This window comes from Pangasianodon hypophthalmus, chromosome 19 (assembly GCF_027358585.1).
Source record: "Pangasianodon hypophthalmus isolate fPanHyp1 chromosome 19, fPanHyp1.pri, whole genome shotgun sequence".
NCBI classification, from domain to species: Eukaryota; Metazoa; Chordata; class Actinopteri; order Siluriformes; family Pangasiidae; genus Pangasianodon; species Pangasianodon hypophthalmus.
The window spans coordinates 15,152,741-15,168,032 of record NC_069728.1 but is presented as its reverse complement, the minus strand read 5'-3'; the positions used below and the strand labels follow the sequence as shown (position 1 = coordinate 15,168,032).

General features: G+C 39.3%; 2 protein-coding genes across 3 annotated transcripts in view; both read left to right on the top strand.

Moving 5' to 3' along the window:
* Window positions 1-3,931, top strand: part of pex7 (peroxisomal biogenesis factor 7) — a 44,801-nt gene extending 40,870 nt beyond the window's left edge. For both annotated transcript variants that reach the window (XM_053242196.1, XM_026923339.3), the window contains one exon: window positions 2,476-3,931. In XM_053242196.1, the coding sequence (XP_053098171.1) occupies window positions 2,476-2,506 (31 nt within the window). In that variant the 3' untranslated portion in view covers window positions 2,507-3,931. The remainder of the gene's footprint in view (window positions 1-2,475) is intronic.
* Window positions 3,932-4,076: 145 nt separating this feature from the next.
* LOC113532199 (solute carrier family 35 member D3) lies at window positions 4,077-13,728 on the top strand. The gene is made up of 2 exons (XM_026923435.3): window positions 4,077-6,712; window positions 8,762-13,728. The coding sequence occupies exons 1-2, from the start codon at window positions 6,277-6,279 to the stop codon at window positions 9,574-9,576; spliced, it is 1,251 nt and encodes a 416-aa protein (XP_026779236.1). The 5' UTR covers window positions 4,077-6,276; the 3' UTR covers window positions 9,577-13,728.
* Window positions 13,729-15,292: the final 1,564 nt, after the last annotated feature.

Sequence of the window (15,292 nt, the reverse complement as noted above, 5' to 3'; positions counted from 1 at the left end):
ATTACAGGAACTAACTCTTTTTCCAGCATTAAATATAACTATAAATGGATAAAAATGTATGATGTCATTCTTTAATAAACAAAAATTTTAATTGTTAGCAAATTGCTGTGATCTAAGAAGAATTAAGCATTTACCTGTTGTTATTGGTAAATAGTTAATTTCAGAGTGATGAAAGTAACCCCGCCTCACGTCTGCTTGCATCACATCACCCTGTCTTTGATTATTTTCCTATAACAGCATGTCCTGTCATGTGTTATTCCTTACATATAAATAGCACACTATCACTTGTTCATATTTGGCATACTACTTTGACACACTGTTTAGTACAGTATTATGTGGTTTGGAATGAAACCCAGTGAACTGTGTATGTTATAGAACCCATGTTCCTTGTTTCTGAGTGAACGTCCTGCCAGCACATCAGAACTCAACGTTAGGAAGCTCATAGAATCTTAACTCGTACAATCTTAAATGCCTTCGTATGGTGTATGAGGACACACATTCTCCCCGATGATGGAACTTGTGTATTGCACTTCTGCCCTCACCCCAAATGTAGTCAATTAGCCAAGACATGTTTGGCGTCTTTCATTTGTGTCTTGAAAAGCTCAAACACTGCATCCTTTTCTGGACAACCTCATCATTTTGTGATGCTTTGTTGCTTTTTTATTGCTGTCTAAGAGAATAAAGGAGCGGTAAACACAAATAAATTTCATATGCACTTTCAGCATGCAAATTCAACTTCATTTTTCATTCTTCATGCTTCGGTCTTTGAAGCTGCTTCAAAAGAACAAATGGTGTCTGTCCTAGATGTGTAGTCCAACCTGGAGCATATTGTGCCAAAACGTCCTTATCATGCATTTCAGAGACGAGACAAATGCCTTTCACTCAGCTAGTGTCCTTTGTCCAGACTCAGAGCTCAGTTCCCTTTAAAGCAATGAAGTAAAGAAAACTAGGATTGAATTTTTATTGTCCTCAGCGATGGTGCTTAGTCCATTAGAGTGATACCGTCAGTGCTGGTGCAGCATTGCTGGACTTGGCAAAGGCAGTCTGCGTCGCTCTGTGAAAGCCTGCTGTATTTTATTCTCTAACGCTGCATATAAATAGATATGGATATACCTCAGAGAGAGCAAACTTGTCCTTCACAGTTAACACTGACTTCAGTTTTCACTTCCTTATTGTGCTTCATTCTATGCATAGCCAGGGGTCACTGAAAGGGACAGCATGCCATGTTTATCCCTTTGCACTGTAACATATTCTATCCTTTATCTTTAATCTATAAAATTAACTTACTTCTTAACTTATACCCATGAGGCAGCACACTTTTGAAAGATAGCATGGCTTGAGAACAATTTTGGCTATAAAATGTTTTCGTTTAGTCATTCATCTTCTGTAACCGTGTTATTCTGGTCACGGTTGGAGTGGATCCAATGTCTAGCCCAGGAACACTGTGTGCAAGGCGGGAATACTCTTCATCCTGGATGGGAGGCCAGTACAGTGCAGGGCACCATGCACTGACTTTTCAGAAGACTGGATTTTTTGAAGTCATGGACTGATGAAAAGATGATGATATGATTACAACCAATATACAATATATGGCCAAAAGTACGTGCACACCTGACCATCACAAAAATATGTGGGTCTTCCCCAGAATGTTACCACAAAGTTGGAAGCATACAATTGTATATGATGTCTTGTACGCTGTAGGATTACAATTTCCCTTCACTGGAACTGAGAGGCCCAACATGCCTGTTCCAGCATGACAATGCTCCTGTGCACAAGGCAAGCTTCATGAAGACATACTAAGTCTACTAAGGTTGGAGTGGAGGAAATCGAGTGTCCTTCACAGAGCCCAGACCTCAACCCCACTGAACACCTTTGGGATGAACTGGAACACTAAGGCGCTAAATCCATGCTCCAAAATCTAGTGGAAAGCCAGAAGAGTGGAGGTTATTATAACAGTAAGTGGGGACTAAATCTGGAGTGGGATGTTCAAAAAGCACATGTGGTTGTGATTGTCAGGTATCCACACACTTTTGGCCATATAGTGCATGTTGAGTATCCAAACAGCCAATCAGAATGAAGCTTGGATCAACTTTGCTCAGTAGTACTTTCTCCCTGTTGAACTTGATAATCAGTAACTTTTGCTGGTTTTACTTAGCTAGAGGGATGAGTATGTTGCTACGCTAACACTCAGTGACTCATACTGTACTTAAATCAGATGAGATTCAACACCACGGGTGTTATCACCAGAACCACAACCAGAGATTAATTTTCAATGAAGACTGATGCTTTATCACGTCGTCCGATTTCAGTAGCACGTGAAATGGGCCATAATCAGAATTAAGTACTTTAAATCCAGTGTGATTTCTGTTCCTACGTGCTTTTAATTTGAAATATATGTTTTAATCCAGTATTATTGTGTCTGTTTTTTTTGTTTTTTTTTTTTGTTTTTTTTTTGTTTTTTTTTTTCCCCTGTAGGTGGTGGACTGTTCCTGGGATGAGACGGTAAAAATCTACACCCCTCCATGTCTGGCTGCTATGCAACCCAGCTCGGCGTAAAGAGAAGATAACGTCCTGACTGCAGCGGGGCTTTGAGTCTACAGGATTGCCACTGCACTCTTCCTAAAGGAGGAAAATTCCCCATGTGACAAATGCAGTGTGAAACAGACTCAGGAAAGCTGCTGATGAGTTTTAGAGTGCAGAGGGTTTAGCAAAACAAGTCTTCTTATCAGCGTGAACTTGAAACCTGGTCTTGTAGTCAGTGTGGAAATCTGTGTGTAGCGTAAAGTTCCTCCAGAAAGACCCTTCACTGGTCCACATGCAGGTTCAGAGTCCTTGATGAAGGTTGATGCTAAGCTGGGTGAAATCATGTTGGCTCCTTTTAGGTGATACACATATGATATGTAGACTCCTAATGACTGATCCATGAAATCAGTGTCATGTAGGGAAAGTGACTAATCCAAATAACAATTAAAGATTTCTAATTTCTAAATAAATTGGTAGATATTCATCATATTTGTGTGGCGGCCTGGGAAAACCTTTCGCACAGTAAAATTTTGATATTTTCTGCTACATATTCTTCTAAAACCTACAGACTTACTTGAACTGAAATGTGTTTCTCTTTTGCATGTATCTCAATCGGAAGTTTTCAAGTCTGGAGCATGGCGGACATTTTGACAGCAGGTGTCTGATTATAAATCGAACTGATTAGGCTTATGTCTGTTTTTGCTGTGGCACGTAGCTATACAACAACTTAATCAAAGTGTGACATTCACACAAGGTTTTAGACGTCTTCATCAAGGTTTTTATCCACAGTTTTTCTTCACAGTTCACAAATCAGAGCCATTAAGAGCCACTAACAGGAACCATAGGGTTTTAGTTTAGCACTGCTTTTCACGCAGGGAAAACTGAGCAGCTCAGGCCTACAAATAAAGACTCGGATCTTGGCTTTGATTGTTGATTGTGATCGTAAATGTATGTGTGGCTAGAGCAAGTTTTCCCTTTTATTGATTTTCTGCTACAACACCGCAGGCAGTTGTCCTGTATTAGGAAGTTAAATTGACTCTTGATCCAACAGGATGCTTGCAGAAAGCCTAGGCAAGAGTCAAAGGAAAATAAAAACATTTCCACATAATTGTGGTGAACTATATTTATACTTTCTTAAAGTTGTGGTATCAGCATATGCGCAAAAATGAACTTTTTTTTTTTTTTTTCATCTTTTTTGGTTGTTTGCTAGAATTCAGCCACAGCAACATCTAACAGGTTTTCCCAGACCGGCACACATTTATAAATCAGATGCCTGTACTGGCTTTAAAATAAAAATCCTGCTCTTTGTGTTTATTTCTAATGGATGAAAAATCGAGGGTCTTGGATGTGTTTAAAGCTAAAATAATAATAATAATAATAATAATAATAATAAATAAAAGTAAATTTACTGTGTCTCTCACTGCTTTTGAGGTGTACTTTATCTTCCTACAATCTCCAAAGGACTAAGAGGAAAAGTGCCCTTTCTCTGCCAGTAGGAGTGTGTTGCGCTGAATGCAAATCACCCTGTGTAATATAATAAAGATGCGATTCCTCCTCCGTAAGGATTTACAGCCTGTATAAAAGGTGAAGAACAGAGTGCAAATATATAAAGCCTACATGAGTGTATATTATCTCTTCTTCTTTTGGTTAATATTCATCTTTGCACAATATCTGGCTGAAATAGTTGTGTGTGGGGGGGATTGTGTGTGTGTGTGGGATTGTGTTCAGTGTTCTTCATTAGCTTTGTAAGAACATTCAGCTTTTCATAATGTACTGTATATTATGTAAGGAATATCACACTTTAGGCATGCCATTACAGGAAAATTATCAACGACAAGGTGGTGTGATGTGGCCTGACTCGAAGCAGAGTTACAGTTACCATATCACAGTTGATTATTTTCCTACAACAGCATGTGTTTTATTCTTCTTATACCTCAGCAATTTGCCAGCAATTACAAATTTTTAATTATTAGTGATTGACAAATACTTTTTATCCATTTATAGTTGCATTTAATGTTGTTGAACGTTCATGAAACAAATTAGTTCCTGTTATCACCTACGTTACAGCAGCTTTAAACAGTCGTTCCCTCACCAGCCTCTCGGCCCTCTGTCCTGAAGTTTTCCCTAGGTGGAATGGTACAGAGCGCTGGCACTGGAGACTCCTTCCATAAATGTTAAATAAATAAGACCTCCTGTCTCCTCACAGAAAATTTCACCATATCAACAGTTTATCTTTGTTAAAGAACAACACTTGTTTATCCGTTTATTGTTAGGTTTAGATTATATGGAGCGCCTACTCTACAAGTCCCTATGAATGAGCCGTTACTATGGAAACAATACCGTAATATAGCGAGTGCATTAATATAAAACTGTGATTTAGCTTGTAGCCAGAACCACTCTCAGAGATGCTACTATAGGAAATTAATCAACACTTTCGGAACCAGTCAGAATCGAGAACCACAACAGCGCTGTGGTATGAGCAACAGATCACGCCCAATGAAATGTCCTGATCTCAGGACAAAGACTGAGGATGTTGTGTAGGTTTTGCTTCCTCATAACTTGTCTTTTTATTTAGCTTCATTTCATCATTAGTTTCTTATATAAACAGGCTAAACTTATAGGATTGTTGCTATTGTTATGTCCTGGAGAGAGTTATCTTGCTCTGCTCTCATCACATTTGAAATATTTCCAAGCACCTTATGCTAGAAATTATTCCTTTCTACATATTTATTACATAAAATAAATACAGATTTATTGTGATCACAAAGCAGCTGCGTAAATCATTATTTATGCTGATTGTCAGGGATACTTATAAAACTTATAAAAAGATTCTGCACTAGAGCTGTGTTAGAAGTCCCAGAAAATAACACACCCCTGCCAGCCAGTCCAAATGTTTATCATAGCAGTGGCCTGAGAGATTTGTAATAAAACCAGGGATAGAGTCGCATGAAAAATTCAAGGTGTGATCAATCCAAAATCACTTATTTTTTGTATTTCACACTTTTAGAAAAGACTTTATTCAATTACACTTTTAACTTTTACTTTTTCAAATTTTAGACTTTAAACAAAAATGCAAAAATTGCATTTTTTATATTGAAAAAATATAAAATATGTTCTCTCTTTAAGTAATTGATGTGTTGCATATGAATATAAATTGACTGCACAATATTTTTGCTTAATGATTTTTATACTGAATACATATTATACTTATAATGAATACATCATCATGCTCTTAAACTATTAATATCTATGGTGTTTTTTTTAATAAAGTAAGTCAGTCAGTGAAAGGAAGATGATTGGCTGCAGTGAGTCTCAGTCTCAATCAGTTCACATCCTGCAGTTATGAAGCCAAGTGGAGCTGCAGGAGGCGCAGTGTGTGGCGCATTGAGTTCACACACACACACACACACACACAGGGGAGGGAGGACACACACAGGTTTTTTTCTCTAAGCCCTTACAGAGTGTGGACAGAGTGCAGAATGAGAGAACAGGGCTGCAGGAAATCCCCGGGCTTCGTGTCACCGGGACAGTGGGATGAGTGTGTGTGAGTGTGTGTGAGTCTGAGTGTGTTTGAGTGTGTGAGTGTGAGTGGATCTGGACTTTGGGTTGGATGCAGCATTTCGGAGCAACTTCACCTGCCAGGTCTCATTTAGAGCTCGGCATTTTTAATACCTCACACACTCTCAGGCAGGAAGGAGACACGGATATTTTCTAAACTACAGAAAAAACTCATTAAAAAAAAAAAAGTGCAGGATGGAAGTTTGCAAAGGGAGAATGCTGGGCATCTCGGTGGCGATCGCGCACGGCGTTTTCTCCGGCTCGCTCAACATCCTGCTCAAGTTCCTCATCACCACCTACCACTTCACCTACCTGACCCTCATCCAGTTTCTGACCAGCTTCACGGCGGCGATCACGCTGGAGCTCCTGCGCCGGACCGGTGCCGTGAACATCCCGCCGCCGAGCGCGCGCCTGGTCCGCGTGTTCGCCGGAGTGTGCGCGCTCTCCACGCTGCAGTCCACGCTCACGCTGTGGTCCCTCCGCGGCCTCAGCCTGCCCATGTACGTGGTGTTTAAGCGCTGCCTGCCGCTCGTCACGCTCTCGGTCGGGGTGTGTGTGCTGCGGGACGGAGCGCCGTCGGTCGGGGTCACCGTGGCTGTGCTCATCACCACCGGCGGAGCTGCACTGGCGGGTAACTCTCTCTCTCTCTCTCTCTCTCCCTCTCTCACACACACACACACACACACTGTACTGATAAAGTAAAAATGCATGAAGTTGCATGCAAATCTCTGACTGTCCTCTTGCAGCACATAAGCATTGACTCAGGTGTGTGAGGTGTGTGCAGTATGACCAAAACATCATCATATCACCATACCTGAACACACTTCCAGAATCCAATCAACCAAACTTTTAACTGTGAAATAAACTCCACACTACAGATTTACTTCATGAACATCATTTCAATGAGTGCAATAATATACTGATTAGAGCCGAGCTTTCTCATCCTGAGCCTTTCACTACCAGAACACTTTCAGTCCAAACTGACATGATGCAGACATGATGCAGACATGATAGGCGACTTGTTTTTCAGATCTGAGTTAATCTCTTTTAGTGCACGTGTCCAGGCTAATAACTATAAAAGCACAATAAATATAATAATGTTGATCTTGGTGAGTTGTGATTTAGGCAAGATTTCCCTCAGCTGTGCCTCATGGACCCCTGTGATCCACACACCCCACTTTGAGATTATTTAGCCACTGCAATAGATTATTTAGGCTTGTTGGAAAAAAAAAGTGACCTGCAGTGTTTAGACGCACTATTAAAAACTATGATAATGATCAGTCAGATTTTTATGTCTAGAGAAGATGATTTACTGACACCTGATGATATTGCGATATTCTTTGTGAAGCACATTGCATAATTTATCATATTGTCATATTGATCAGCCGTAAATAATAATTATTCAGTGCACATTTCTATTTTCATGTTGACGCTTAAAAAGACTCTTAAACCACATAAAATCAGACTGATTGTGTGTGGAACCTGTAGATTTTTACAACGAAATGCAAAGCAATACAGAAAAAAACCAATACATTGGAAAGACCAAACTGTTGCAATCATGTGAACTGGTAAAATGATCAGTTTTTTATATTTTGTACTGTATATTTCCCATACACAGAGTTTATTAGGTACACCTACCTAGCAGTGACACTTAGTGGCTACAAGGCAAGTGGACCAAAGCCAAAGACAGGATCAAAATTTTAGTGAGGTCAATAATGTAGAAATGTGTCATAGTTAATATATCAGTGCTGAATATGTACTTCATTCATTCATTCATTCAGCTTTTGGCAAGCGCTTTATCCTGAGCCTATCCTAGGAACATCATGCTCCTCATATATTAATAATGAGTAACAGTTCACAATAGAACACAATAGAATAACTTAAAATTAAACTAACATGAAGTGTTTATTTATAGCTAACTACAGAGCTTGTGGTATAACCTAATCAGCTAACATTTCTGCAACTAACAGGCTCATTTTTCTAGCAATGTTACAAGTAGTCCAATTAAAATATATATATATATATATATATATATATATATATATATATATATATATATATATATATATATACATATTCATTTCACAAACTGTAACACTCACAGTTATAAGTTCTCACATTAATGCATACATCTTTATCATATCCATGTCAAATGTTAGCTTTTAATATGTTAATATGTGCTCCTCCCAACAAGGAGTTAAAGTCGGGTAGCGTAGCATCCAGAATTGGCGATTAGGTTTATAGGCAAATCTATAAAATGTCCTCCCGAGCTGCTCTGAGGTCAGTTGTGAACCAGTCTGATTGTGAACTGCTGATTGGGTCTTGGAAGTTTTTCCTCATAGTTGACAACGTAATGACACCACATCAAGATGTCAGTGTTTGGATATTTAATTTAACAGCTGGATATAGGCTGCATTAAACAAAACCGTCAAAAACTCGAAGGTCTGGACTTCCTCATAGCTAGTTACAACCATGCTAACATGTAGTGACACTTAGTGGCTACAAGGTAAATGTACCTAGCACTTTATAGGTGCACAGCTATTGCCTGTAACCCATCTGTTGCTTTGCACAGTTTATCAGCACTCTGTGTCGAAAGGTACCACTATAGGACCACTGCTGACCAGATACAGTGTTATTTTGGTATTGAATTTGGCGTTTTCTGTTTGATTGATTGGTGCAGGTGCAGGAGATCTCACAGGCGACCCCTTTGGCTACGTGACAGGCATTTTAGCTGTGATTATCCACGCCTCATACTTAGTACTCATCCAAAAGACGAGCGTGGACAGCGAGTACGGCCCGCTGACGGCTCAATACATTATCGCCTTGGTGGCCTCGCCCGTGCTGCTTGTCTGCTCCCTCGTGAGCATGGACGCCATCGACATGTGGACCTACGAGGGCTGGAATAATCCATTCATCACGGGAATCTTCTGCGTCTGCGTCGTGATTGGTTGCGCCATGAACTTCACCACGCTGCACTGCACGTACATCAACTCGGCAGTGACCACCAGTTTCGTGGGGGTGGTAAAGAGCATCGCCACCATCACTGTGGGCATGCTGGCCTTCAGCGACGTCGAGCCCACCAACCTGTTCATAGCCGGCGTGGTGGTCAACACCATCGGCTCCATCACATACTGCATAGTGAAGTACTACGAGACCCAGAAGAAGCTCAGCTACCAGGACATGGACAAGTCCGTGAAGGACGAAGAACCACCTGGAGAACCGTACGTGGAACCTCCTCCCAAACCTGATGGAGATGTGGAGAGTTTTCCAAACGGCTGCATGACTGAGTCGTTGGACGACAGTGGCCTGGGTCATGTGTGTGACAATAAAGTTGCAGAGTCTATAGAGTTACAAACATCAGCGCTGGCGCCAGAGAGCCAACCTGAAAACCAGAATTTAAGTGACAATTTTGTGGGTGTGTGGAGATCAGTGCGCACCTTAAAGTTCCTTAAGAAAGACACTTTACTGGACAACATGGAGGTGCAGAGTCCTTGATGAAGGTGAAGACAGATGCATGCTAAGTTCAAACATTCTCACAGACTGACTGTGAGCAAGAGGAATGTTGCCTTTTATTACTCACTCTCTTAAACCTGGATTTATGGAAACCTAGTATTTTTTTAAAAACACCTTATGATGTGTTTGTATGTTGTCTAAATCATATACTGGCTGTTTTTAAGAATGGGAGTTTCATGATGACTGATCAGTTCTCTCATTGTCTTATATGGCAGTTGACTGATCCACATTAAATGAGTGTTTCATCAAAAAATGAAATTTACACAGTTTTGCTTACGGCTTACATCAGATGTAGTTGATCAGCCAAGACATGACTGGTGTCCGAAGTTGACATCACACTCAGAGACTTTCTGATGCGGTTTAGGACACAGTGTGACGGCCTGTAATCTATAAACATGAACAAGCTTCACAGTGTAACAGAAAACTGTGACAGCATGGCCATCTTGATGGAACCCAAAATCAATTTTCACCTTTGTTCAGTTTGTATTCAATTGTACTGAAATTGGAATGCACTGAAATTTGCTCTTAGAAATGGTTATTCAAGTGATCTGTAAGAGTTCACTGGATAATTAAGGATTCTAAGCTTCCAAAAGAAGGCTATTTATAATGCGTTTTGACAGGTAAAAACAGGTAAAAACACTGTTGTAGGGGAACCCTTAAGCCTTTTCCAAAGTGCTTGTGAAGAAGTGAAGAACCCTTAAAGGTTCTACATTTTCTAAACAGTGTAGTAGTTGTATATTCTAGATCAGACGTATTCAAACTTCTTCCCAATGAAGCCCACTTCTCAGTTTTAGGAGAACTTGCAGCCCCCTTTTCCCACATTGTCACCACCATCCTACAACCTCCGTTCTAGACAAATAATGTAATTTTTGAAAGGTTTAATATTTTCTTATATATTTCAGCTCCATTTTATGAAGCAGTATCCTATTGATAAGACTTATTTTTCAAGAATATTTTTTGATTATCTTAAAATTTTTCAGTTCCTCAATAATTAATTACTTTTTAATTATTATAATTTATATAAATTAATTATTTTTAAAAGCATAACAATGAAAATACATTATTATGTTAATGCAACAGTACAGAAATAGAATTAATAATAATGATGATGATAGAAATACAAATCCTTTTTTTGTTTGTTTGTTTGTTTGTATGTTTCAACCAAAGATTTTTATTTCGGTGCATCAGTAACAGTTTGGCATCATTTCAGGATCCCGAAGTCTGAAGGAGGAATTGTAGCAGAAAGCTGGAAGTGATGTGGATGATAATATAATTCTACATTGAATTTAAATTTGTAAATACAGACTGCTTTTTTAACAAAATCATTTATTTAAAAAAGCAGTTATTTATGTCATTTGAGGCAGTATATGAAGGTTTGGGTACGGATTTGCTGAAAAGAATTTATGTGAGATTTATATTTTTTGTTAGTAACAGCGATTGACTGGTAGCGCATCCAGAGTGTGTTCCCACCTCACACCCGCTGTTCCTGGGATAGACTCCGGATCCACTGAGACCTGATCAGGATAAAGTGCTTACTGAAAGTGAGTGTGAGTAGAATCATAGCTATGGTGCAAAGCTATGGAAGCAAACTTCACACATCAAACATGTCTTGGCTCACTGACTATATTTAAGGGGTATAAATGTGTAAATTTGATGTTTTGCCAAACCATTCTTTTAATGAGAAAATTGTGATTAAGAAAAGAATAGTTTAGATTTTCTGATAATCAAATCAGAATCTGTGAATCTGATTTCCTATCTAGTTTATTTTTAGGATTTATTTGTATTTCCTGCACGCATCGTCTGCCCCGGTCTGGGTTCTGTTCGAGCTGAGAAAATGCGATATCAAAAAAAGAAGCCATGGTCATTATTTGCATGTGTTGTGTAAAAGTAATCTCAAACAAGTTTTATATGGAAAGCTTGAAATGCTCATGTCACTGTTAATGATAGAGTGTTTATTGGAGATCCCTGCCAGCTGCCCTGCTCATGCTGTCATTGATGAATAGTCCTGAATTGCACACAGATGACTGTGATAAGGGTCACTGAACATGAAAACAATCTGGATTCACTCTGAAAGATCCGCTCGGGGGCAAGAAGACATCCTCTTATTCTTTATGTTGAAGTCAGCATCATTAGAGAATGTATTACCTCAGTTTATGTAGTTGAGGGGGGTCCGAGTCAAGACACGCCGGGATGCGACCACCTTCTGAGACCGTGAGCACTGCGATTCTTTTACTATCTCTGACTCATACGAGGATGTTCTGTGTAAAGGGATGTCTTTGTGATTAAAGGAGTGCATATATGAATGTGAAAGCTTCCCAGATTTCTTTTAACACTTAATGAACTTAAGTTTCACTCTTTTCCTTTTTACTCTTATAATATTAGCTTAATCATTTTGCATTTTGGAGCAGTTCCTGGATAACGAGGCTTGGGGTTTGAAAATGTACACAAGTATAAGGGGTTAAATTTCCTCTTATCTAACACTCACACACAGAGTGGATGTAGTCCCTGTAGGTGAACACCAAAATGACTATAAAATACTAAACTGAACCCAGAAGGAAAGAAAATTGACTTCCAGGCAGCAGGAGATCAGCAGTGGTGGCTCGGTGTTTAAAGGAATACTCCAGTCATTTTCACCCTCATCTCAATCCACTACAGCTGTATGTATGAGTGATTACCACAGACAATAATTCCAACACATTTCCCAGTACTGAGAAAACGAAACAGAAAACCAGTTTATTCGAAAGTCACTTATAACTGAAGTCTACGGCAGTTGTTGAATTGACTCAATAAAAGTTTATGCGAAACTGATTGCACTCATTTTTTCCATTAAAACTATTGGAAAATTAAGCCTTTAGTCTCTACTTTTTCAAAGGGAAGAATATGTGGTTATGTGCTACTAGCGTTACCGTCTGTGTGGAGTTTCTCATGTTCTTCTGTCCATGTGGGTTTCCTTTGGGTTCTACAGTTTCCTCCCAACTCCCAAAAACATGCTAAGTAGGTCTATTAGCTACTTTATATTGTCCACTGGTGTGAATGAGTGTGTGAGTGTGTGTGCATGGTGCCCTGTAATGGACTGCGATCTCATCCAGGGTGTATACCAGGATAGGCTCCCTTATAAAGTGACCCTGACCAGGATTAAGTAGTTACTGAAGATACATGAATGAATGAATGAATGAATGAAATATTTTATGAATTTGTGCTTATAGAAATGGGAATTCTTCAGACGGACAATTTGCAGTTATGTGTTACTAACAGTAGTTGTGTTGGTCTGTTGAACACAATAAAATTCCTGGGAAAGTAAATAATAACTTTTTACTGTGTTGGAAAGTTTCTATCACTTTCTCTCACCTTTGTCTCATTCTGTCACCTTTCCTGTTAGTGTAGTTTTGAATTTGCATAATGTAGTGGCATATTTTTAATATTTAACAACGGAACTTAACAGCTGCCCTTGATTTATAAATGAATTTCACCTGAACTGAATTTTATGTTTTTTTATGGGGTTTTCACTGCACAGAAATGTGGTATAATTTGTAGTAATCAATAATAAGCTATAGACACAATAAATAGAGATTAGGTTGAAAAAACTGGAGTATTCCTTTAAGAAACAGCTGTTGGACCTTTGAGCAGCGACGTTAACTCTTCTCTGCTCAGATTAGTGCTTTGATTGGATTCTGCCTAACTTGTAAGTTACTTTGGATAAATTAGGGACTGGAAGGCCAAATGAGAGAAAATGTAAAGATGTCAGTATAAATAAACTCCTGTAGAGAGGAGAACAGAGAGACATGTTTAACTCTGTGGGAGCTGATGTAGAGGGGCTTGTTAATCCCCACAGAGAGTGTGTTCAAAATGTCAAAAAAGATTTTTTAAAAAAACTTCATAGATACAGAGTGTAAAGTGTGTCTTTTCTCACAAAGTTCCACACAGTTTCCCGGCTTTTCATGGAAGAGAAAACGCTAATACAAGCGCGTCAGCTTCTTCACAGCTTCATCCTTCTGTTATATCTAAACAACAAAATGTGCGCCTTCACTTTCCCTGTATAACTCCAGTACACACCAGGAGCTCTTACCATGTACAGTTAGACCAGGTTAAGTGCTCCATATGACGCATTATAGTTTTTGCCTCGGGGAGTATTATGAGTGGATCATTTAGCAGAAACAGTTATGACAAAGGCCCTAGAAGGCAAACACATGAAAAGTTAATGAAATGAAAAGCTGGCCTCAAAGTAACAAAAGAGAGACAAAAAAAAAACAAGACACTGGCTCCCCAGGAGCATCATAAAGCACTCACATACTTTAAAGTGTTAGAGAGAGTTTTCACAGTGATCCATTTCACTAACAATCTACAGAGACGTGGTTGGGAAAATGGGCCCTCACTCGTGACATCTCCATGCGGCCGAGGGTAGAACGTGATGGAGCATTCTTCTGCGATGGTCCCACTTTCCCCATGCACACCGAAGTGTTTTGTTGCCACTTCATGTGAAAAAAGCAACCCGACTCCTTGATCAATTGATCGCAGAATTAATTAAAGGAATACTTTGACCAAAAACAAAATGTACATAATTTTCCACATAAACCAAATGTAGCTGATCAGACATGTCTGGTGTCTGAAGTTTTCTACTTTTACACCGAAGCTACAAGGCTGAAGTTTAGCATCACACACTAGCCTCAAAAGACATCAGTTGGCCTCATAATACTGTATGTACATGCACTATTTTATAAAAGAGCAGAATAAGTCGTGTAATCTGCACTGCAGGACTCCAAACGTTCAGAAATGTCACTGGATAAATCTAAAATTGTCGGTAAACTCCTGTAGAGTAGAGAACTGAGCTGATATAGAGAACTGAAACTGATTTTGATGTTCAAAATGTAAAAATTTTCAGAGCCATGGGTAATAAATGGATTTGTAAAGTGTATCTGTGCATTTTGCATAGTTTCTGACTGGGTGTGGTATTTTTGGGAAAGAAAATGCCATTAAAAGTGCGTCAGTTTCTTCACTTATTCATCCCTCTGTTATTCCTCCACAACAAAGTAAACATTGTTCCTCATTTTATTTCAGACTCGAAAATAAACTATATGAAACAAACAGGTAAAAATAATCCAGATTATGAAGGATTTTCTTTCTTTTTTTTCCCTTCCATCCCTCCATCCCCCTGCAGACTCCCAACTAGGTTATATGATATACAGTACATTTTTTGGTTGGTTTCTTGGTATTTTTTAGATGTATGCAATGCTGTTACAGTTCATCTGACCTGTTCATTAGCGTTAGTGGTGAGCCGTGTGCTTCACTCTCTGCTTACTGCTTATTCTGCTTATTGAAGATGTACTCAAGGGAGGTGATCAGTTACAACTATTTAAATACACAATATGGCCAAATATATGTGGAAACCAGAGCATGACATCCATATATGCTTGTTGAACATCCTATTCCCAAGGCATGCCATTCATATGGAGTTGGTCCACCCATTGCTGTTATAATATCCTCCACTCTTCTGGAAAGGCTTTCCACTAGATATTGGAGCGTGGCTGTGGGGATTTGTGTTCATTCAGCTACAAGAGCATTAGTGAGATCAGGCACTGATGTTGGTGAGGAGGCCTGGGGTGCAGTCGGAGTTCCAGTTCATCCCAAAGGTGTTCAGTGGGGTTGAGGTCAGGGCTCTGAAGGACACTCGAGTTCTTCCACTCCAACCTTCACACACCAT

What these genes read in the sequence shown, in the direction of transcription:
- LOC113532199 (XM_026923435.3), top strand. Translation starts at nt 6,277, where the DNA reads ATGGAAGTTTGCAAAGGGAGAATGCTGGGCATCTCGGTGGCGATCGCG. An exon ending in CGGCGGAGCTGCACTGGCGG is followed by an intron (nt 6,713 to 8,761) that starts GTAACTCTCTCT and finishes TGATTGGTGCAG; the next exon opens with GTGCAGGAGATCTCACAGGC.